The sequence below is a fragment of the Sceloporus undulatus genome, chromosome 1 (genome assembly GCF_019175285.1).
Source record: "Sceloporus undulatus isolate JIND9_A2432 ecotype Alabama chromosome 1, SceUnd_v1.1, whole genome shotgun sequence".
NCBI classification, from domain to species: domain Eukaryota; kingdom Metazoa; phylum Chordata; class Lepidosauria; order Squamata; family Phrynosomatidae; genus Sceloporus; species Sceloporus undulatus.
In genome coordinates this window covers 208,749,702-208,774,198 of record NC_056522.1, presented here as the reverse complement: position 1 = coordinate 208,774,198, position 24,497 = coordinate 208,749,702, and the positions used below count along the sequence as shown (strand labels likewise).

At 39.4% G+C, this 24,497-nt stretch overlaps 1 protein-coding gene across 1 annotated transcript; it reads left to right on the top strand.

Annotated features, from left to right (window-relative positions):
- Window positions 1–1,465: 1,465 nt before the first annotated feature.
- Window positions 1,466–22,679, top strand: GORASP2 (golgi reassembly stacking protein 2). The gene is made up of 10 exons (XM_042442750.1): window positions 1,466–1,664; window positions 12,045–12,125; window positions 13,502–13,705; window positions 15,151–15,237; window positions 15,632–15,762; window positions 17,244–17,376; window positions 17,610–17,730; window positions 19,358–19,435; window positions 20,064–20,174; window positions 21,533–22,679. Exons 1-10 carry the CDS (start codon window positions 1,602–1,604, stop codon window positions 21,862–21,864), a joined length of 1,341 nt encoding a protein of 446 aa, XP_042298684.1. The 5' UTR covers window positions 1,466–1,601; the 3' UTR covers window positions 21,865–22,679.
- The last annotated feature ends 1,818 nt before the right edge of the window (window positions 22,680–24,497 follow it).

The following is a 24,497-nucleotide window of genomic DNA, read 5'->3' as shown; positions in this document are numbered from 1 at the left end:
GAAAATTTACTACAGCCAACGAAGACCAGGCTGACTGCATTTACCAAGAGGGCATTTTCATCAGCCACTTCCAAATTATGGAATGGTCTGGCGGAGGAGGTCTGAAATATTACCAACCTTGACGGCTTTAAAAGGGCTGTCAAGACGGACCTTTTCTGATAGGCCTTCCCTGAATGACTGACTCATTCCCACTGATATGGACTGTTCTAATGACTACCCCACGGTGTCCTGTTCTTGTTGTGATTGTTTTAATGATTTTAACTGCATTTTACTACTATAGTCATTGCTATATTGTAATTATGTCAATTTGCTTTAAGGAGGGGGGGAGGGGATAGTGGGGTTTATTTTATTGTATTATACGGTTTTCACTAATGTAAGCCGCCTCAATCTTGTTGAAGAGGCGGGATAGAAATAATAATAATAATGAACAAATTGGCAAAGTATAATAATCAGGCAAAGGTGTTAAAAATGATGCATTTTATGCATTTGGGTTGGCACCCAATAAAGGTACCACTGTTTTGTGGAGTTTGGGTTTTATTGTACTTTGCTGGACGGCCAACATGGCTATCCCTTGATATTACTTCAGTCTATTTCTCCAGCAGCTTTCCCTCCACCTGAGTTTTCATGCTGAAAATCTGACTGTATTAGCACAACATGCATTTTAAAAAGGCTTGAAAAAGGCAATCTATCTATCTATCTATCTATATATCCCAGCAGGCCTTTCCAGATTAAAATGAACTCCCAGTAAGCTTGTATCTATCCATTTGATAATTGCCGTAACTACCTTTGCCCTGTTTTTAATCATTGTTTTAATAACTGTCTAATAATGTAATTGTATTTTTATTGTGGCTGCGAGGGGTAGGGATATAATGAAACATTATTGTATTATTGTATTGTATGGATATTTTTAGTGTAAGCCGCTTCGATCGTTGGAGAAGTGGAATATAAATATTATTTATTTATTTATTGTTATATTTGTGTTGTAATCCGCCTTGATTTCTTCGGGAAAAGGCAGAATATAAACAAACAAACAAACAAACAAACAAACAAACATAATAATAATAATAATAATAATAATAATAATAATTCTATCTGTTCTGACAGGACATGATTTCACCTATCATCTAATACTAGCAATTACACCTTTGCACCACCAGGGAGCAGCAGAGCGCGCCGCAAACCACGGCCTCGAACACTTCAGTCCCAACCCGGCCGCCATAGAAGCAACGTCCGCCATGCGTTGCTGTGTGGACCTTGAGAGCAGCTGATTCTCCTTCCGCATTGTCCCACAATGCCCAGCGCGCGCGCGAGAGAGAGAACGACCGTGGATTGAGAGAGAGCGAGAGAGCGTGAGAGAACCCTTTGGTTGCTGTGTCCTTGGCGACCACAAGGTGGCGCTGTGGGGAAAGAGAGGTAGCGTGCCATGTCTTCTTGGGCGTGCTCTCACTTCCTGTACGTCGCTTCCGCTTCCTGTGCACTGGGCTCTGGGTCCGGACGGAGTGCCACGTCGTTCAGCGCGGAGGGTCGGGGAGGGAAAGGAGCGGCCTTCCGGGGACGGAGAGCGGGGGACCCTTCCTCCTCCTCCTCGGCCGGCCTGAGCCATGGGCTCCTCGCAGAGCGTGGAGATCCCCGGAGGGGGCACCGAGGGCTACCACGTCCTCAGGGTAAGGAAGGCAGGCAGGAAGGAGGGGAAGCCCGGGAGGAACACCAGAACACCCCACAGGACACGGCCAGCGCTCGAGGTGGCCTTCCTATAGACTAGAAAGCTGGGCCACAGCTAACAAAATGAACTTCAACAGGGAGAAATGTAAGGTACTGCACTTAGGGCGAAAAAATGAAATGCACAGATATAGGATGGGTGACACCTGGCTGAATGAAACTACATGTGAAAGGGATCTAGGAGTCCAAGTAGACCACAAGTTAAACATGAGTCAACAGTACGATGCGGCAGCTAAAAAGGCCAATGCGATTTTAGGCTGCATCAATAGAAGTATAGTGTCTAGATCAAGGGAAGTAATAGTGCCACTATATTCTGCTTTGGTCAGGCCCCACCTGGAATATTGTGTCCAGTTCTGGGCGCCACAATTCAAAAAGGACATTGAGAAACTGGAGTGTGTCCAAAGGAGGGCGACTAAAATGGTGAAGGGTCTGGAAACCTTGCCCTATAAGGAACGCCTTAGGGAGCTGGGGATGTTTAGCCTGGAGAAAAGAAGGTTAAGAGGTGATATGATAGCTCTGTTTAAATATTTGAAGAGATGTCATATTGAGGAGGGAGCAAGCTTGTTTTCTGCTGCTCCAGAGACTAGGACCCGGAACAATGGATGCAAGCTGCAGGAAAAGAGATTCCACCTGAACATTAGGAGGAGCTTCCTGAGAGTAAGGGCTGTTTGACAGTGGAACAAACTCTCTCATAGAGTGGTGGAGTCTCCTTCCTTGGAGGTCTTTAAGCAGAGGCTGGATGGCTGTCAGTCGGGGATGCTTTGACTGAGAGTTCCTGCATGGCAGAAGGGGTTGGGCTGGAATGGGGTGAGAACCCAGCACTTAAAAGTGGTGTCATCATTCTACATTATTTCTCTTGGGCAGAGAAGGGTTGTAAAACTATAAATCCTAGGAATCCATAGGATGGGGTTTCATGTTATTTCCAACTCACAGAGACCCTAAGATGAATCTATAATGGCAGTTTTCTTGGCAACATTTGGTCAGAGGAGGTTTGCCATTGCTTTATTGTATTTATTTATTTATTATGGTATTTATTTCCCCTGAGGCTGAGAGAGTGTAACTTGCCCAAGGCCACCCAGTGGGTATAGATATACAGTCATCCCTCCATTTGTGCGAACTTTGAATCCGCATCCCTTGCTTACTTGCAAGGGGCAAATGGAGGGACTCAAAATGGGATGCACGCTCATGGTGGTGCACCACCATTCAAGCCAATAGGACTTGAATGTCAGCATATTTCCATTTTCAGTGGGGAGGGGGGAGTCTGGAAAAATGCTCTATGAAAACAGAGGGGCCACTGTATACATGTATATTACATATGTAGTAGGTGTTGTGTTGTGCCCTCAAGTCGCTTCCAACTTACAGCGACTCCTAAGGTGAATCTATCGTAGAGGTTTCTTGGCAGGGTTTGTTCAGAGGGGTTTGTCTTTGCCTTCCTCTGAGGCTGAGAAATTGTGACTTGCTCAGGCATACCTAGTAGTTTCCACAGTTGAGATGGGAGTCGAACCCTGGTCTCCCAGAGTTATAGTCCAGCACTCAAACCACTACACCATGCTGGCTCTCTGTTGTACGTGGGGATAAAAGGGTTTCACCCATCCATATCTGGGGATAATGGGATAAAAGAGGGTGGATAACAGATACATACATTTTTTGGAGGAGGTGACAGAGCCACACTGGCTCTTGGGCAGAGAAGGCTAAAGACCTTATAAAACTACAAATCCCAGGATTCCATAGGGGGAGATGCAGCACTTAAAAGTGGTGTCAGATTGCATTATTTCTACAGTGCACCCTTAGGTTGACCAGGATAGCCGCCTCAATTTTCCTCTCTCTGAAATGGACCAGGATGGATCCACTGTACTAGTTATGCTTTATGTTAGTGTAGGCAGTCCATGCTGTATTACTACCACTATGGCAACTCAGTGCTAATAATAATAAATAAAAGGGAAGTGTAGTCCAAAATTTGCATGGCAGATATGCTTTTGTGAATGGAAAATGTGTGATCTTGTTTCTGCAGCACCCTGTGTAGTTTATAACTACTTACTGCTAAGGAGGTGTTGCTGTTCTTGTGTGCCTTGAAGTCATTTGTTACTTATGTAACTTATGTTACATTTGTTACTTTTCGGGCTATGTTGTCACAGGGTTTTCTTGACAAGTTTCTTCAGAGCATGATTATCATTGCCATCCTCTGAGGATGGGAGAGTGTGACTTGCCTAAGGTCACCCAGTGGGTTTACATGGCTGAACAGAGAGAGATTCAAATCCTGCTCTCCAGAGTCATAGACCAATGCTCAAACCACTAGTCACACTGGCTCTCATTGTTGTACATTGTTGTATTATTGGTAATGGCTTCTCAGTCTTTAATAAATTATGATCTATACAATGGCTTCAAGTTAACTCCAGAAAAGGAAAAAAAAACAATTTCTTATTGCAAGTCAGTGTGAAATTCTCATATTGGTATCTTCATATTATTTTATTGAATGTTGGCAGTCCACATTATTATTGCTTTACTTAGTTGTAGTACTTCCTGTGCCATTCCCTACAGTAACTAGGTTGTAGTTTACTATTGTAAAGGCTTAAGGGCAAGTAATATGAAATGCCTTGTTTAAGCAGAATACTTGATAAAGTATTCACATTGTCAATTATAACAGCCTCCATTACCTTCAAAGTAATTGTCCCAGAGAGAAATATTCAGGATCAATAGTTTTTTGTGGGTTTTTAGGGCTATGTGGCCTTGTTCTAGAAGATTTTCTTCCTGATGTTTCGCCAGCATCTGTGGCTGGCATCTTCAGAGAAAGCCCTGGTGGTGCAGTGGTTAAATGCCTGTACTGCAGCCATTCACTCAAAACCACAAGGTTGCGAGTTCAAGACCAGCAAAAGGGCCCAAGCTCGACTCAGGCTTGTATCCTTCCGAGGTCGCTAAAATGAGTACCCAGACTGTTGGGGGCAAATTAGCTTACTTGCTAATTAGCTTACTTGCTGTTCACCGCTATGATCCTTGGAATAGTGGTATATAAATAAAACAAATTATTAATTATTATTCTCTGAAGATGCCAGCCACAGATGCTGGCAGAACGTCGGCCACATAGCCTGAAAAAAACACAAAAAACTATGGATGTCGGCCATGAAAGCCTTCGACTTCACTTTCAGGGTCAGCTTTTTTTTTACTTCTGCAAATACAGTGCTCCCTCCATTCTTGCGGTCTTCGGACCCGCATCCCTCACTTATGCTGCATACACTGGGCCCTCGACACTCACTGGGTTTAGGGGCACAGGACCTCTGTGAAAATGGAAAACTGCAAGTAACAAAACACTGGCTTTTTAACCTGAGAAAACACCTCTCTAGGAATCTCTAGGTCCTCCAGTGCAGGTCTGTGGTCAGCATTTGCTGGAAGCTGACCATAGAATTGCACTGGAGGAACAACAAATGGCTAGAGAAGTTTTTGGTTTTTTTCTAGGAACTTCTAGGTCCTCCAGTGCAGAATCTGAATCATAAGCACATAGTATATTTATTATAGCATATCATTATAAAAAAGAAGAAACAGAGTAAATCTTCAGTCATATCAGGTGAGCTTCACTTTTTATTGTGCTTAGTTTTTATTTTGAGCGTTTCGGCATCTAAAACTTGTAGTTTGTAAAAGGAAGCTGGTTTTGTGTTGAATCCAAAATCTGGAAGTTTATTAAATGCTTCAGTAATTTAATGATAGTACGTATGAATGATTTCCCCCTCCAAACACCTTTTTATCTAAGCCATGTGCTGCTGGATACAATGACAGACATAACTTACCAAATAGTGAGGAATTTTTGTAGAAGAGTAAAATATTGTAGTCTCTTTAAGTGGAAAACCTTGTCCCAATGTGTGTAGGTGTTCAGTATGCTGTGAGCCAACGTGACCTAGTGAGTGGGAGACCTTAGGTTTGTATTCTTGCTGAATTTAAAAGCTGCCAGGCCTCTGAAGTCATTACCTAATGGTTGTATTTGGTTACTTTATGTTATTGACCACCCCATATCATATTCAGATGTGAAAGATGGATCTTTACTTCTTTGCTCATGCATACTGTACATTGCTCATTCACACTGAAAGAATGCATATTAAGCATCTCTGAGAATTTGGTGCTGAAAGTTCTCCAGAGTGCTGCATCCAGCCCTGCTTTTGGAATTTGGCTTTTGATGGACATGTCAAGTTACCGCAGTTCTCTTTTACTGAAAAACAAAAGCAGAATCTGAATGTGTTTTCAAACATAATTTGTCATACCCAGCTGCCATTTGCTAGTTTGGTTGTTTTGTCTTAATATGTTGGGCTGAGATTTTTTTTCCTAGTCAGGAACTTTTCCTCGGGGATTGGGAGTAATCAAATGGTTCTTTCCTGATGGAAGTGTTGCCAGCACTGTAGCACATAAAGAGTGCATTCATCTGCTTGCACTCGGGCATCACAGCTACAAAGAGATCCCCAAAATAGTGAAAGATGGTTGCTTGTAATTTCTATAGACTTTTTTGGGATGGGGTGCAATGCCAGCACTCATTGTTTGCAGTATCATAGGCTGCTGAATTTGACTGTAAGTTAATGTGACTGACATGGCATCAGTTCACTCAGTTCTGCTTTTCTTCACAGTGTACCAGTTCAGTTCTTATGTTCATACTTGAGGTCAATATAGCAAGTTGCTACTGTGAATTGGAGGAATGGTGTTCAGCATTTCCTGTCACTGACTTTTCACACATCACTTTAAGCCTAGAGGTATCTTTGTAATGGAATCTCAAAGTCACAGTTTGAACCGAAGAGAGTCTTTCACCAGTTCCATTTAACGAGAAAGCTAGGATGCTCTCCTAGATTCACACACAGGACTTTTTCAAACCAACCTGCTGTCCCACCACAGTTGTGCTAGTTTAAGTATGGCAGTTTGATGTTATTTCTTCTCACACTTTTCCCCATGATGCTGCTTTGGTGACCCATGGTTGTTTGATCTGTTTTCCACACTGCTAGATGCCACCTTCTGGGAGGAAGGATGGGAGTGTGTAATTGTGGCTGCCAGTCACCTCCCAAAGCCAGCTGTGCACATAGCAGTTGGCTTTGGGAAGATGTTGGTCTCTGCAGTTGCTGCTCTGCTCCACTCCTGAAGCAAGGGGCTATTGTGTGCACATTGACACAGCAGTCCCAAACTTCAGGAGGAAGAGAGGAGGGCAAGCAAGTCCATCAAATCCAGCCACCCCTAACATTGGCTCACACACTTTATGTGAAATTTTCCTTGAAAACGATTCTGTGGGTGCAACAGATATCTATACTAGAATTTGTGTACCACTTTCCTTTTGCCTTCTGAATGAGAATGATTCTCACCTTTATCCTGATAAATGTTGATAGGTAAGGATGAGCAAACTATGGTCCATGGGCTGCATGTGGCACCCCAGATCCTTCTGACAAAAACAGTGGGCAAAAGAATGGTCAAGCGTGTTAAAAAGGTTGAAAAACCATCACCCAAAATATCTGAAGACAGAAACAAGAAAGGATTTCTGGTTTTGCTTTCTCTGCCTATCATCAAGCCTAGTGCATTCCATATATTTTAAGTTCCACATCCTTCAGCCTCAGCTAGTATGGCCAACAGTGAAGGATCATGTGAGTTGACGTTCAGAAAGATTTTAAGGGCACAGGATTGCAAAAAGCTGTCTAGACATCCTTTCATTGGAAGTTCTCCAAAGCTTGAACTTAACATTGCTGGAGGCTTTTATTAGGTACACTAGAAATAAACAGGGCAACATTAGTAGAGTACATTAAGGACTGATTGGTTATGGAGTAATTGGCTATTTTTGGTTTTATGTAATATTTAACTACTAGACATATTTTAGTGGTTTTCATGTACTCTGCCAGTTGAATTGTGAAGCAGTCTGAAGTCTTCAAAAGACTTTCTGTCATGGTATATATGTGCATGTACTTTCAAGTTGCCTGTCAACTTATGATGACCCCATGCATTTCATAGGGTTTTTTTAGGCAAGTGCTAACCAGGGCTTCCAAGATCAGATTGGATCTGCTGTATTTAAATCACTTCTGTTATGGTACTTTAAAGTCACCTTACAGTAGGAGAAAATAATGTTGGCCTCAAATTATTTATATGTTAAATAATCCAGTTTTAAATGAATTGCTTTTTAATGAATTGTTTCATTATTTCCTTTAAAAAATTTTATCATTCGGTTAATTTGGGGGATATAATTCTTTTATCTTTTATTGTAAACCATGTTATAAATAAAAATATGAATAAACATATTCCTAAACATAACTTTTTTTAAACTAAGGAGATTTAGGAACAAGTACATGAAGCTAAGAGGGTGTTTTGGGTTTTGTTTTTAAATGCTTTTTCATCGCCTGTTCTGTTTCAGCTAGTCTAGAATGAATGGTTATAGAATAACCTAAAACAATTGACTATCTGTACTTTTGAGGAAAAAATTAACTGCAGGTATAGGTGATTTATTTTCTTGTAACCATTGGATCAATTCAATTGCAGAGCATTTTCTCCTGAAAAATACAGTGTTTCTGAAGGAATTCAATGACATTCTGTAGTATTTAATTTAAAAAGAAGTCAGACAGCACAATAAATTTTAATGGAACTAACTGAAGGATCGTTTAATGTACATAGTATACTGAAACATTTTATTGCATTAGGTCTCTATTGAGCTAAAAAAACCCACCATCTTCAGCATTTTATAGTTGATAAACTAGTTGCCATTTTTGTCGGCTTTCCTCTAAATGCCCTTTTAAACTTTATGCTTTTTGTGGTGGTGTGCAACTCTAGTTGAATTAAACTGCAGTTTTTCACATTCTCAATGCTCACAGTTAAGTGCCTGAACCTCGAGCCCTACCATATCCAAATGATTTGGTCTATTCTCTAAGAAAATGGCTTTAGGATTTACATGTACTGTAGGTCCATGTCAGACATTAGACTGCATGCCAGTACATTTGTCTTTGCTCTTAATGGCTTCTGAAAACTAGCATTTGTGGAGCTTCTCCCCTTGGGAGGTAAATAGTAATATGTTATCATGTTTCAAGATTAGTATTCCTATCAGAGTTGGGGCAGTGTTGCCCAAAAAGGCGAGGGGACTTGGAGGCCCCACCAGCTGTGCTAGCATCTCCTTAAATGTTACTGGAATTTGCTTAGCTCAAAGGATACCTGCGAGAGGTCAGGTAACTTAAGGAACCATTTTCATCTGTGTGTATCAATAATAAATGCGAGAGGACTCCAAATTTAATTAATAAAGAAGTTATTGTTTTTTGTGGGGTTTTCGGGCTATGTGCTGTGTTCTGGAGAAGTTTACTCCTGACATTTTGCCAGCATCTGTGGCTGGCATCTTCAGAGAATGCTGGCATAGGAGTGAGTGGGATATATCTATATCTATATATCTATATAGATATCTATATCTATCTGTGTGACCCTTGGTTGAGAGAAAATGGTTTATATGTTAATCTCTGTGTTAGTCTGTTGGATTCTGGTAATGAAAACCTTCGACTTCACAAAGAAGGTATTATTTAAAAATATATTAGAGAGCATACAGGCACACAGTAACAATTCGGTTAGAACCACCACACAAGGCTCAGTGAAACAGAGATATGGGAATTGGATAGCAGAGGCTTAGGGTTGCATTGGAGTGATATTTACCAGTCCACAGTAAGCAGGATGCGGCTCAGATGGTGTCTAAGAGCGCTATGGAAAGAGGAAACTCTGGGTGGTTGTATAGAGCTCTGGTGGTTGCTCACTGCAATTGCTGTCACAATTTGGATTTGTGCAGGGTTGATATTTATATCCTGTTTGGTATCCTCAAGGGCTACTTAACGTTCCCACATAAAGTACAAAGAGTTTGAGTGTTTTGTCATAGGATTGACAAAAAGGAAAATCCTAGTCGATGGTGTTAACTTTGGATTGACAAAACAGTGATGGAGTTTAGGACAATCTCCAGATAGGCAGATAGGGAAGTTGGCTGGGAACACGGCAGGGAATAGGTAGGAAATACGGTCTTACTTGCCTTACTGTTATTATTATTATTACTAATATTAATATCCTGCCCTTTTCCCTGGGACTCAGGGCAGCTTACAATATTAAAAAACAGTACAATTAAAAGCATACAAAAATTGCATTGAGAGTTCCTTTGTCTCTAGGGCATAAGGATATGTGGAAAGCCTGGGTGGAGGACAGAGCAATCAACAAACCCATTCAACCTTTATTTTGGTATTACCCAGCTCCTTCACATGTCTTCAGGTCAAAGTACCCTTCCCATGGGAAAGCTTCCTTGTGCTCCAAAGGTCATCATGACCTCTTAAAACATGCCACGCTTCAGATATAAAAATATGAAAACCCCATGTACAGCAAGGTATGCTAACAGCAGCCATATAAAATGCTTTAATCTGAAATCACTGTGAGCATTCATTCTCAAAATCACTACTTTGTAACATATGGTGATGTGATTCAATTAGAACAGTCTTGGTCTCACAAAACATGGTTTCCTAGACCATGACCAGACATGCCTATATACTCTTTCCTTTGGTGCAATCTAATGTGAGAGTTCCAGGGTTTCCTGTTAAATCTTCGCTACAGCAATTTGCAATCTGGGCTCAAACCACCTTTTTGCATGTTGTACATACTGGAAACACTACTTTGATAATCACCAGAAGGCTTGCACCAAAGTATACCTTGGTTTATCAGGGACATGCTGTTATTTTCTCCAGCAATAAATTTGGTTCAGAGCTTATCAAGCTGGAAATTACAAAACCACCCAAGAATAAGGAGTGGATTTTACTTACTTGGGGCTTAGAGTCTTCCCCAGCATATAGATATACAAGCTCATAAATTCAAAATAAAATGTAAAACACCAAATATGATCTTGGGGTATCTATGACATTTCTGGATGTGGAAGGGAAGGTCAAATTAGCCTGTTCAATCCACGTAACAGCTTTTAGTCACCATCCTGGAAGGAGATAAAGGTTGGTTGGGAATACATAACATGAAGTTGAAAACCTGCCCTCCTGTAATATACAGATATATTTGGTAAGGAAAGAAAGAAAAGGGTGCATATTCCCTTTACAGCTCTCCATACAGCCTATTTCTCTGTTAAATGGCAATAAAATTTATATAAATGTCATGCAAGACAGTAGAAAGAAGTCATGGGGAGGGGAAAATGTTCCCCTTTCCTCTACTTTGTTCCAGAAACATCTCTCCAAAAGGCCTAATGGTGCTGCCACAAGAGCCACCTTCCGGATTTGCTGGAGTTTTCAACAGGAACATTGCTTTTTACTGAAAGGTTTTCTGTCTGCCTGTCAAAGTAAGAAGCAAAGCAGATAACATAAATTAGGGACTGGGAATACAGTGAGTCATCTTGCTGGATAATTTTAGCTGCAATCCCATTGGTGTAGTATGCTGGCATAGGAGGAAGTGGAAGAAGAAGAAGATTGTAGATGCAGTGGCTGTGAAGGAAGTGAGGCAGCTTGGAGAAATATGCTGTTCAGAGAGCTTACAGATTTCATCTGCCTTTCCTTGCAGTCACTGTGCACTCCTAGACAAAATGTAACTTCTAGTGTAGTTTACCAACAGGAATCTGGACTTTGACTACTCACAGCTTTTTGGTGACACAGTAAAGTGTATTGCTAAGTCAGAAATTGTTTGTTTTAAGCTCTTTCCTCCAAGCAGCCTGCTTTTAAAAAAATATCTACTGAAATGTAATGGTTTCCGCAATTTATAGTGTAATTGTAAAAAGACAGAATGCTGACATCTTTTTATATTTAGTGCTTGAATTCATGGTGGCTGAAATATTGTTGGTATTGTTTGGTATTGTATGGGATGAGGGATACACAGTCTAAAACTCCTGAAGTTAATGAACTGGTTTTCTTATGCGAGGGTGCCTGAACTGCTTTCCAGTCTGGCTTGTTGGATTTACTGAAATTAGTTTGAAGTGAGTGACAAGAGAATAGGAACCACATCAGTTTGGCAGTCTCTGGTAGTCAGCCATTGCTTCTCAGAGCTAGAAAGGTTGGATTTTTCTATTTGTCCTTCCTTGAGGCAAAGCTTGTTCCTTTTGTACTAATTGTTTAAGCAGATGAATTCTACAGTGGGAGTATTGGCCAGCAGCTGTATCTGTAGCAAATTTTCTTTCCCCCATGATCTGATACAAGAGTCAACCTATTTTGAAACAGGCATGCTCCGCCTTCAGTGATCACCTCTTCCATAGATTGTTTTTCTAGTGGTATCTGTTGCAAATTGGTGACTGTATTTATGGATTCCTGTTGAGAAATTTCAGGCTGGATATGGCTTTTTACACTGTATTCTCTTCCTGATTTTTCATGCACTGCTTGTTTTTTTAGGTACAAGAAAATTCACCAGGACATCGAGCTGGATTGGAGCCATTCTTTGATTTTATTGTATCCATTAATGGTTCAAGACTGGTAAGTTCCTGAATTAAAATTCTGGATGCTGGAGTTGTAGGATGGATTTAAGAGAATTAAAATTTAAATCTCTAACTTCACAACTCTGTCTTGTGTGTGTGCTTAAATTAAAACTAGAATTCTATAGTAGCATAATCCTAGATTTAACGCCATGGAGGAAGTACTTCCCTTGCAGCTGAAAAAGATCATGATTCACTCAGAAATACTTGAAGAGGGAGTGCAAATCAGGTGAATGGTTTTATTTTCTCTGAGTGTCTCAAACGTCTGAAATTAAGGTGGCCAAAGGAGAAGATTCATATTAGACACAGGTTCCTTAAAACCAAGGTTTCTGTAGGTGGATCACGGATGAAAGTAGAAATTGTTTCCTTGCTCAACGGTGCTCATTATGCATTACATGACCAATAACCAACCATATATGCCTTGTCCTGTCCTTTCTGGTTTGTTTTTCTTCAGCTCCTGATTCAGTCTAACCAGTTGAGGAAATAGGTTGTGGGTTATATCATGATAAGAAATAGTTTAAACAAGCCAGAGTTCATATGCTAGCACTGAACATTGATTCAGCATATGGTTTGTGGCTGGCTAAGAAATCGTAGTTTGTTAGCAAAAGCAGGGTCACAGATCAGCATGAAAAATTTCAGCAAATCACATCACGTTATGACAGATGAATACAGTTAGTTACTCTATCTGGATTTTTCAGGAGAAGGAAGTGTGTACCGTATATTCGACTATAAGGCGACCTCATATATAAGCTGGGGACAAGTTTTGGGGCCAAAATTATGGATTTTGGACATAGCCCATGGATAAGTTGAGGGGAAAATTTAGGGGAATATAGCAAAGGATCAAAGAAGCAAAGCAAAACAATATCAAAGAACTTACACCATTCCAGCAGACATAACTCTTTGTGCTTACTCTTCAGGCTGGATGGATGAGAGAGTAGAGAGGGCCAATACTTCCAGGACAGATTATACTCTTGCTTTTCACCAGGGGATGATTCCTTCTTTTAAATAAGAGTTAAGATACAGTACTTACATTGACCTGTGGATATGTTGACTCAGGTTTTAGGGGTCAAATTTCTGACCTAAATTTCTAGATTTATACATAAGTATATACAGTAATTGAAGAAATCTAGCCTGGTTTCACCTAATACTGTGAAAGAAGCATTAAAAAGTACAGAGGTTGATGTGAAACATACTCTTTTTCACCGAAACAAGAATGGATGACAGTCCTTTGGAGTCTTATACTTGGCTTTGTGCATAAAAAACAGCATAGATTTTATATCCACTCTCTAATTTATCTAATGATTTGGAATGGCGATATACAGTGACAAATATAATTGTAAATGAACTCTGAAAATTATTTCTCTATTCCTTTCTTAGAATAAAGACAATGACACACTCAAGGACTTGTTAAAAGCAAATGTGGAAAAGCCTGTCAAGATGCTAGTGTACAGCAGTAAAACGTTGGAGCTTCGCGAGACATCAGTAACTCCAAGCAATATGTGGGGTGGACAGGGCCTCCTGGGAGTCAGCATTCGTTTCTGCAGCTTTGATGGAGCCAATGAAAATGTGTGGCATGTGTTGGTAAGCAGACGCTCCAAAGGTGTGTTTTGTAATAGAGACACCCATCAGAGGCTTTTCTTTTTTATCCAGTAATCCAGTATGCATGTCCCTCTGGTTTTCATGGGATTTGCACAATACTGACATGAAGTGTTGATAGGGTAGTGCAATAGGAAGTCCTAAACACAGTCAAGAGTTTCTTGAAGTTTCCACATGTTCCAGGACCTTTCTTGATGGCTGTTGGAAGGCTGTGGAATTCTTGCCCAAGGGAGGCAGGTTTAGTCCTCATTCAGTTGTCCTGCAGGCAGGTACATACCTTTTTATACAGGCATGCTTTGGGCCATAAACTGGCAACTGAGTAAGAGGGTTTTGACAGGTGGTTGGTCTGTGGTTTTCTTGATGTGCTATTACATTGCTTTTAATTCAGTCAGTATTTTTATAAATTTTAGTGCAGGGTTGTTTTGTACCTTATTAGTTAATCTTGTGATCTGCTTTGTATTTGGGACAGTATTGAGTTTTAACTCAAATCTTTTAGTAGCTGGTATAGGAATTATTCTCTGTTCTTTTTGCCCATTTGCTTTGCCTTTCTTTCCCCATCAAGTAAAATTCTGGATTAATAAAACCAGCTGGATTTTTCTCATAATGTTCAGTATATATCCAGATCGAGCAAATGCCATGTATAAGAAAGTAAGATTTCCATCTGCTTCTCATGGACAAAAGTTTCTATGGAGGAGCAACTGATAGCACCCAGGAACACAGTAGTGCATTAAATAGAATGTATTGTTACTCAGTATGGGATCCTTCTGTAGCAGCCTGTTTGAAAGTTTCACCTTTTGGGGTGCCTGTGTGTATTTCCACACTGCAGAATTAAAACAGTTCGATGCCATTTTAATTGCCATGGGTCTATTCTACAAAATCAGGGGATTTATAGCTTGGTGAGGTATTCAGCCTGGTCTGAGAGTTCTGGTGCCACAACAAACTACAAACCACAGGATTCTGTAGGATGGAGCTATGGCAGTTAAAGTTGTGTCAAACTGCATTAATTCTTCAGTGCAGATGTAGCCTGTGTGTACATTGCCTTCAATTGCTTCTTGTAATGGGGATTAACCTCTTATACTCTGTGTGAATATTTTGCAAAGCAAATCTTTGGAAGCCATGTTGGAAAGAAATCTTTCTCTGGTACTGTTATAGATGTTTATTAAAAATACTTTTTAAAACTGTGTATCATCTCAAAATAGCTTAACACAGCATGTTATTCACCTCTTCATACATAAGGAGCATTCTTAATTTGCAAGCTGGGGTTGTTCTAGTAGTTAAAGTAGCAACCAGGTTGTGGAAGAAAGCAGAGGACCACAAAATAAAAGTAATGTGATTTTGGGGCATTTTTGAATCAGTGAAAAATGCTGTCCTCTATTTTTTATGACTTAATTGAAACTTTCATTACTTCTCCATTTTTGTCTTGAAACCAGGAAGTTGAATCAAATTCTCCTGCTGCACTTGCTGGTCTTAGACCTCACAGTGATTATATTATTGGGGCGGATACTGTCATGAATGAGGTAAATGTATACTTCATGTATCTAAGAAACAGGGATGGCATTATTTAAAAGTTGTGTCCTGAAAGTTACCTTGTGACAGGCATCGTTGAGGTCTATGTTTCAGCAGATATAAATAACTTGAGGGTTGAACATTTGCTGTTTCACTATAAGTGGATAAATAAATGTGTAAGCTAGTACAAATTAATCATGGGAAGAAATATTTTATAACTTTTTGATATTCCAAGATTTTAGATTGACTTAAAATAATGAGCTAATATCTGCATGACTAGTTCACTTCTTATCTGCAGAAGGTTAAGTAACACTTTATGTGTTAATGGAGCTATATTAGTAGTATTGAGGTAGTCATATGTTAGCTTACATATAGTGCTAATCAATTAAAAAAATTCTTTTTCAGTCTGAAGATTTATTCTCCCTTATCGAAACACATGAAAGCAAACCATTAAAACTTTATGTATATAACACTGACACTGATAATTGTCGGGAAGTGGTTATTACTCCAAACTCTGCATGGGGTGGAGAAGGAAGGTAAGCTTTATTTCTGTAGAAATGTAATATTAGTCAAGATTTACACCCCACTCCACCCCACCTACACTATTTCTTGATTTGTGCTAAAGGGGTACACTGGTACAGTGGCCAAGGGCATGAGTGATGGGGGTTGTACTGCCATGCCGTTCTTCCCTGTTCTTTGCTGCCGGTGCTGTGAAACACATTCTATTCAGCTATCCATATGGATAAGGCACATTGTTGTTAGTGCTGAGAAAATACAAATTTGTGCGTCTTCCTTATGGTGCATGTGTCTGCCAGAACTTCTTCATGGATTCATTTTGATGAGCATGAGTGGATAGTTATAGATTTTAGAAGGTGACAGTTTATTTTATGACATCAGAGTTCCATAGGAATTGTAAGTTATTACAGTCTCCAAATATATCTTTGTTATTTACCTTTTTACATGTGTCTTATCAAATATGAAAGGTCCATGCACATCAGCACTGCAGAAATAATCCAGTTTGACATCACTTTATCTACTATGGCTCAATGCCATGGAATTCTGGGATTTGTAGTTTTGTGAGACATACTGTATAGCCTTTTCTCTCAGAGAACTTTGGTGCCATAACAAACTGCAATTGCCAGAATTTCATAGATCAAATTGCTCACTTTTATATACAGTGGTGCCTCGGGTTACGAAAGTAATTCGTTCCGCGGCCGCTTTCGTAACCCGAAAAGCCTTCGTAAGCCGAATTGCCATAGGCGCTAATGGGGAAAAGCCGCGATTCCGTGCGAAAAAGCCGAAAAAAGCACCAAAAGTTTTTTCGTAACCCGAAAAAACATTCGTAACCCGAAACAATAATTCCCTATGGGATTTTTTCGTATCCCGAAAATTTCGTAACCTGGGTATTTCGTATCCCGAGGTACCACTGTATTTTAAAAGGGGATGGCATAAAATCAAGGGTAGAGAACAGCAAGATTCGTAACTTTCAGTTTGTCATGATGCCTAGTTATTTTTTATGGTCATACAATGCGCCTGTGTCATACACGGACGCACTATACGCGTCTTTCAGCATACGCTGAAAGACGCATGGGGCGAAAGTGGCAGCACATCCCATCTAGATTAATGGGGCGCTCGCCCATGGTGTGCGCACACTGCCACATCTCCACCATATGCACAAGCCCAATTATTTTCAATGGGGCTCGAGCATACGCACCTTTTTTTTACGCAGGGGGTCTGGAACGGATTCCCTGTGTAATAAAAGGGCTCACTGTAGTTGTGTAAGTCGCTGCTATGCAAATGAAGGTTCAAAATTTGGCTAGAGGCTGTCAGAATAAAATGAATGATAGCTTTATCTTTGAGTGGCATCTTCATAGTCTATCCTAATTTTGTAAGTAAGAAACAATGTATATTTGTTATTTGAATCTTTACAATGCAACATTTAGAAAGTGGGAAAGGGCCTATACTAAACATTTTTTGGAGGGATAGTCTAATTTATTTTATATTTATATTTTTAAAGCCTAGGTTGTGGCATCGGGTATGGATACTTGCATCGAATACCTACACGTCCTTTTGAAGAGGGAAAGAAAATTTCTCTTCCAGGACAGTTGTCTAGTACATCTATTAGTCCACTCAAAGATGGCTTTACAGAAGTAAGTTCAGATGCTGGGAGGTGGTGTTGGATAATTTTTAACTCTTAATCCTTACTATCATAACTCTAATCGTAAGTAAATGTGTCAGAATAGCATCCCTCCAATATGGGATGCACTGTATGCATGTTCCTTTCTAAATACACATTTGTTGTTGCTATGTTAAGGCTTGATCATTATGAGAAGCATTGTTCTTTTTCTATCATCCATTCTTCCGTATTGTTGTTTTTAATCAGGTTCAGCTGTCTTCGGTTAATCCCCCATCTTCATTACCACCCGGAACTACAGGAACGGAACAGGCCTTGGCTGGGCTTTCTATTAGCTCAACTCCTGCTGTCCCTAATGTGCTCAATACAGGTTTGCCTTTTTGTGTAATCATGTTGTTGGTAAACGGAAGCCTGAGTGAAGAAGTGTCTAATTCACCCATTCTCTGCTTTCTAGATGTAATTAAGTCAGTGGGCCTCATTAACATTTGTGCTTACAGTGCTGGAGCTGAGTGTGTGTGTCTCTCAGAATGGCCCCATTCTGAACAAAAACTGAGATTGTAATTTCTGTGAATGGAGTTGGGGAGTTGCAGTGATGATAGTAAAATACTTTTTTCTTTCTCCATTCTGCCTGTGCTTCCCTAACCCACCAATAATGTAGTCTAATTTCCACTGGAAGAGCATCTCATGGTTTGTAGAAAGTGGCAGCAAGAAGGAAGAATGGACAGAAATCAGGGAAAAAAACAACAAAATTAGTGTTAAAAAGCTACTAACTATCTGGTATAGCTCTGTTTGGACCTTAATAGGATAAGTAAATGAAGTAATATACAAACTCATTACCTGCATTCAGGCTTGTCCATTTAGAATTCAGATTAATGGTCTTTTCAGTTTAGGGGTGCCTAATGTACACTTTTGTTAATAAGAGTTATAATATGTGTATGGAAGTTTTAAAGGTGAGAACTACAATATAACAGGTACAGAAAATGGTTTTTAGGTTCGTCTTTAGTATGTCAAAGAACATAAAGACTAATCTAAGAATAATTTTCTGTACTTGTTATATTTTAGTTCTCACCATTAAAACTTCCATACACATATAACTTTTATTAACAAAAGTGTACTTTAGAAACCCCGAAACTGAAAATAACATTAATCTGAATTCTTAATGGATAAGCCTGAATGCAAGTAATAAATCTGTAGACGCTGGAGATGTTAATATTCCCAAAGGTGTTCTCTCAGGCTGCTAATTTCTGTTGTAACTTGCAGTGTTCCACCCATCAGTGCCAGGATGACAATAATATGCAGCTATAGTCCTTGAGGAATGAAATCAGGGACCCCCTTTTTCATGAAGACAAGTGAATTTTTCACTTCTTTAGGACACCTTGAGATCCAATCCGGTATTGGGAGCAGGGGAGAAGAAATGTTGCAGGATGAGTTTGAATGGCATAGTGTGTGTGTGTGCATATCAGAATGGGAGAAAATATTTGGGTCAGAAAATCAGATTTCTCAAATTCTATAAAGCCAAGCCCATAGAAAGGAATAGAATAGTTCTTCTGATATTTCATAATAGCTAGTTTGCAGGTGTTTTTGTGACAGAGCACTGAGGAAAAGTATACATTTTGGAACCCTATGTTTGTTAATATTCAGGTTTCATAAACATAAAATAGCATTGTAGTGAAGAAAATGAATCTGAGATGAATTGGTAAAGCAAACAGTGCCTGCCTTCCCCTAAAATAAGCACGCTTGGGTTTTGATTTATTCCAGACAATACATGGAGAAGAGCCCATAGTTCAGTGGTAAAGCACTTGCTTTATAGGCAGGAGATCCCTGGCATTTAAAATAAGTGGCAGTTAAAATAGTCAGAAGGGGGATAGTTGCATCCTTGTGTTACAACTCTGGAGAACTGTTGCCTATCAGCATAGACAAGACTGCTGTAGGTGGATTTACAGTTTTTCCAAGTATGTTTAAGATGGCTTATGAAATGAAGATTGTTTTTTCCTTAGGTGTTCCTACTGTACCATTATTGCCTCCCCAAACAAATCAGGCTGTTCCTCCAGTTAATGCAGCAGTTACATTGCCAGGTAAGTGGCAAAAATATGGATGAAAAAACTTAAAACTGTCATAAACAAAATCATCTTATTCAAGAGAAGGCAATGTATGAAACTTTCTTCCTTGTTCAGTGCACTCCTGCTTCCTATTAATATGTACATTATGCAGGAACTAAATTAGTCAGTGCTGTAATGCTACTGCAATTACAGATCGTTATTTTTTCTGATTTTATTTCTTCCTGTAATATAGTTCTGAATGTTGTAGATCTTCATGTGCTTAAGCTGGAGATAAACTGATTCTAATTAGTGTTGGTGATGCACACAGTATTTCTAACAATTAGGAGTGTCAACCAAATAAATGGTTTTAATTAAATTTAAATAAATTTGCATATTGTCATAATATATTTGCCTTTTTGAGTTACTGGGAAATGTAAAGTTATCATTTAATTTAAAAAGTTATAACCTGTTCCACTAAGGAATGTCTTTGCTGAAAGTGCTTGGAACAGGATACAGTTCCATTCACTTTATGAAGTAAATTAATCTACTTTGTAAAGACTGACTTATTTATATGTCTTTGATTTGCTTTGAGATACTTTTAAATATCTGTGGTCATTCCCGTTAGTTTTTTGTTTGCCATCGCTCTGTCTGCTGTATTTTCTAGGACTGATGCCTTTACCCACTGGACTTCCCAATCTCAGTAACATCCCAAATCTAAATTTACCTGCTCCAAGCTTAATTCCTGGTTCTGGATTAGCAGACATTGGACACCCTGGTATGTTTCTGAAGATCTCTACATCTAGTATAGTATATTCCACAGTTAACCATGACCTATAAAGTAGTGTGAATGAGAAATTCAGTAACTAGTTTAGGCTATTATGGACTTAATGTTATGACACATAAGTTACATCTGCATTGCAGAATAAATGCAGCTGACATTGCTTTAACTGCCTGACTCAGTGCTATGGAACTCTGGGACTTGTAGTTTTGTGTGATATTTAGCCTTCTGTGTCACAGAGCTCTGGTACCACAGCAAACTACAAATCCCAGGGTTCCATAGCATTGAACCATAGCAACTACATTGGTGTCAAACTGCATTATTTTTGTAGTGCAGATGCAGCATTAGTAAGAAATATATCCACAGCTCTCTGTGTGTGCTATGTACAATACAGCACTGGACATAGAACTTAACTTCCTTGGGAATCTCAGCTTTCATTTTTAAAATGGATGGCAAGTTTTTAGTGTTTATGCTTGAAACTGTACTATTTTTGGTCTCTTCTGCAAACAGAAGTAACAGAGATCCAGTGGGTTTCTCTGCTAGAGGAGAATAGGTAATATCAGGGGGATGCATTTTCCCCCTTTCCCTTGAAGAGCTTGCCAGAGGCTGCACCACTGAATTTGTCATGGCTATGGTGATAACACCTCCCTCTCCCAGAACACCCTGGAAAGGTAGTTTTAGTAAGAAAAAAAGCTGGAACCACAAAATGTATGCAAACTTCATATGGTCAAAAGATCAGAAATTAAATATTCTGTAAACTAGGGTGTAATTCAAGAACAGAATGCTAGTCAGCAAGTTAGAATATGGCAAAAATCAGGCCAGATTTATAACACTGAATAAACAGCAAAGGCTACATGTTAAGTGAACAATCTTGAAAGAGTAAAAAGTAGTGTTTAGTAGACTATAGCTCCTGTTGGAAGAAAAGACCCAGTTCAGTTGAGGGAACAGTCTAGGTTAGGGGACATAGGGCAGGCTGTGTGTTACACTCAACCACTGTTTTTGAACACCGCACCACTGCTCCTGGCTCTTTACTTTGCCTGATAGTAGGGCCAGTCCTGGCTGTTGAGCTGTGAACAACAACAAAAAACCACACCTTAATTCCTGTCCCACATGACTATCTTAAACAATCTCTTCCTATTTGAGTATGTATCCATTGTATTGTGCCTTGCCGATGTTCAAGTATTTATTACAATTATTATTAAGAATACTTCTGCCCTGTAGGCTGAGGGAGAGTCTGGATGGGTAGTTAGGTGGGTGAATGGATGGTTGGATGGCTCCCTCAGTGGCTCAGTCTATAGATATGCAACAGTCTGCTGTGAATGTGACAAGTATGTTTTATCTTCCAATGTCCCTAGGTTTGCCTCCACTTCCTTCCTTGCCTCCAATAAATCTCTCTAGAATTACACCTCTGACACCAGAATTTCTTGCACAGTTTCCTTTGGCCACTGAGGTGACCACGCTGCCTACAAATCTGTTGTCCTCTGCTCCCCCTGGCACTACAGTAAGTGTGGAACAAACCTCTACATTCATTCTGGATAGTGCTGTTCCTCCGCCCACCACCACTTCAGCTCCCGGTGCACCTGCTACAAACGCATCTGGTCCTGAAGACCGGGGAGATGGATCAGCCACATCCTATGAAAAACCAGCATCCTTGGTCACAGATACAGCTGCATCTGAATCATCATAACTTCAACTGATTGAATGAATTGGGCTCAGTGTATTTATTCAGCTATGGGATAAATATGGGGAAAAATGCAAAATACAATTAAATCCATGCTGGTTTGTATTTTGTGGTTAGGATTCCTGTAAATATACTGAGGGTGACATAAGAGTCTGGAATTTTTATGGTGGGCTTGGTGTAGGGACAGTGAAGAGTGAGGAAGTGCTTATATTTAAAAACAAAATATCAAGGTAGAATAAGCAGATTTTCAACTGCCAAAATGAGGTATTTTTTTAAATCTAGTCAGATTTCAGTAGGCCTTCTTGATTACTTTTTTCCCCTCAAGTTTTGCTCCTGTTAGAAATCAAGAAGCAGTTCATGCTTGTGACACTCAAAAACCATCTTTCATGTACTTTACAGAAATTAGAATGTTGGTAATACATTGTGAGGGGGTAAAAGTATTTACTTTTATCTAAGTTGTACATTTTAGCACTATGAAGACCTTCAAACTAAAGATGTTTTATTAAAAATTTCAGTGTGTGACTTGTCAATTTTATATCATTTTAAAATCTGCCTGCAAACCGATCTTTTTGTTAAGTTTCTACCTGGCCTTACCTCAGTTCTGCTAAATTTATTTTATAAGCCACCGTGTTGGACATATTTTGAAGAAATGGAAAAGAAACAAACCTGTTATATGTTGGCTGTGCTACGAGAAGGTGAAATTGCTAGTTATCTTTTGTATGATGAGTTGTGTAGAGAGAGTTTACATATAGGCAATAAATTCTGATAATTTTTTCTTGTACCATAAAATGAACACTTTATTAAATGTAGACATAGGAAAATGTATAGATGTGACAAATTTCTATTTGTGAGGGAAAGCGTATCACTGTATTTGGTTCTCATTTGAACTCACCTCCAATCAAAGTATGTTTTAAAGAGAAAACAGAAATGATCAGACCTATTATAATTTCAGTATGCTGTACTACTAAGCAAAGATGCTAAGAATTGCATCTTTAAAATTGCTTGCTAGTATCAAGGCAATAGATATTATTGATTTTTTTTTAAAAAAAATTGTGCACAGAATAAACCAGTCTTGTCATTCTTCAGGCAAATGTTGAAGATACTAAAATTAATTCTATATAAGGAGTGTGATTTCTCAATTTAATACCCTTTTCAAAAAAAGTTTTATGGGTTCAGGTGAACTGATTTGTCTCTTGGCTTGAGCTCAGCACAGGGTTGTAATTTAAGCACCCAGGATCAGCATGCCAAATGGTTCTGTTCCACAAGATCTTTCTGTTTTAGGGTGCTTTAAAAATGGCGGCAAGCGATATAAAGAAAGAAGAGATTAGGTTCTCTTGTCTGTCCACTCATAAGCATTCACTTCTGGAGGTTGCAGCATGGAGCAAAAAAGACTACTGTCTTTGGCTGAGATTTTTTGAAAATTTAGGATGGCCATATTCTTTGCCTTCTGTTTTGTTGGTGTGGAGAATTTGTTATTTAACAAATTATTTTCTTGCTTGAAAGGAGTTTGTAGTTTTGTTAAGAACCAGTGCTTTTCCTCTCCAGTGCCCGAATTAGCAGTGCTGCTGAAAGAGAAGGATTCAACTTGAGGACAACTGCTTGCTTTATTCCTCAGTGAAGTCTTAGAAAATTCTTCAAAGGAAGACTGGTTTACCATGCAAATCTGCCTCTTGCTTCATGACAGGTGAATTGTGAGGCTTTGCAAAGACCACAAATCACTTAAGTCTCACCCAGGGAGGAGTCATTCAAGACCAGAAAGATTTACTGAATTCCCAGTAGACTTCTAACCTACTGATAATGGAGCCTCAGTGCATGATAGCATTCCAGAGGGTTTTGTATATGTTAGGTTTTTTAGAAAATAGCTGATTGAATCGAGACCTCTGCTGGCAGGGGCATCCCTACTTGATATAATCCTAGCAAAAGGGAGCCAATTTTTTTGCTATTTCCCTTTCTTGCAGCTACCTGTGCCTTCTGAAAATCTGCTTCAGAATACTGGGAGACATCTCAGAGCAGTTTTTTAGATGGTGTAAGCAGTTGCTGCAGGGGGAAGTAGAATTGGCAAAAGTTTCCTCCTACCAGCATAATATCAATACCCTGATATTATTTGATACCCTGTATCAAACATGTCTGGATGGGAGGAGTCTTTCTGACTAAGGAATGCAGAGTGTGTATCTGGCATTGTATGCATTTTAGTGTATCTTAACAAATGTATGCCTGGGGTATTTAGTGAGTACTCCAGTTAGAAAGGTCTTGTCATGTCCTTGAATTTCAGTCTTCAGTGTACCTCTAAATAGGAAATGACCACAGGAGACTGATGTGTATGCCATTGAGTTCTTCTGCAGAAGCTATTTGGAGAGCTTTGCCTGAAAAAGGATAAAAATACTTAAATATTGGCAGCATCACCAAGTACTTCCTCTTTAGACATCTAAAGATTGAATTATTTAGACATACAGCTTATATCCATAGGATAAAGCTGATTTTATGTTAATATTTTGCCTACACAGGTATGCTTTCTTAAACAGTCCAGTGTTCCTTCAGCTTTTACATTCTTTTCTTTTACCACAGAACAGGCTGTGACATTACTGTAATAGACAAGGCACCAATCTGCCCCTGCCTTTAGGTGATCTTCTGTAACAATC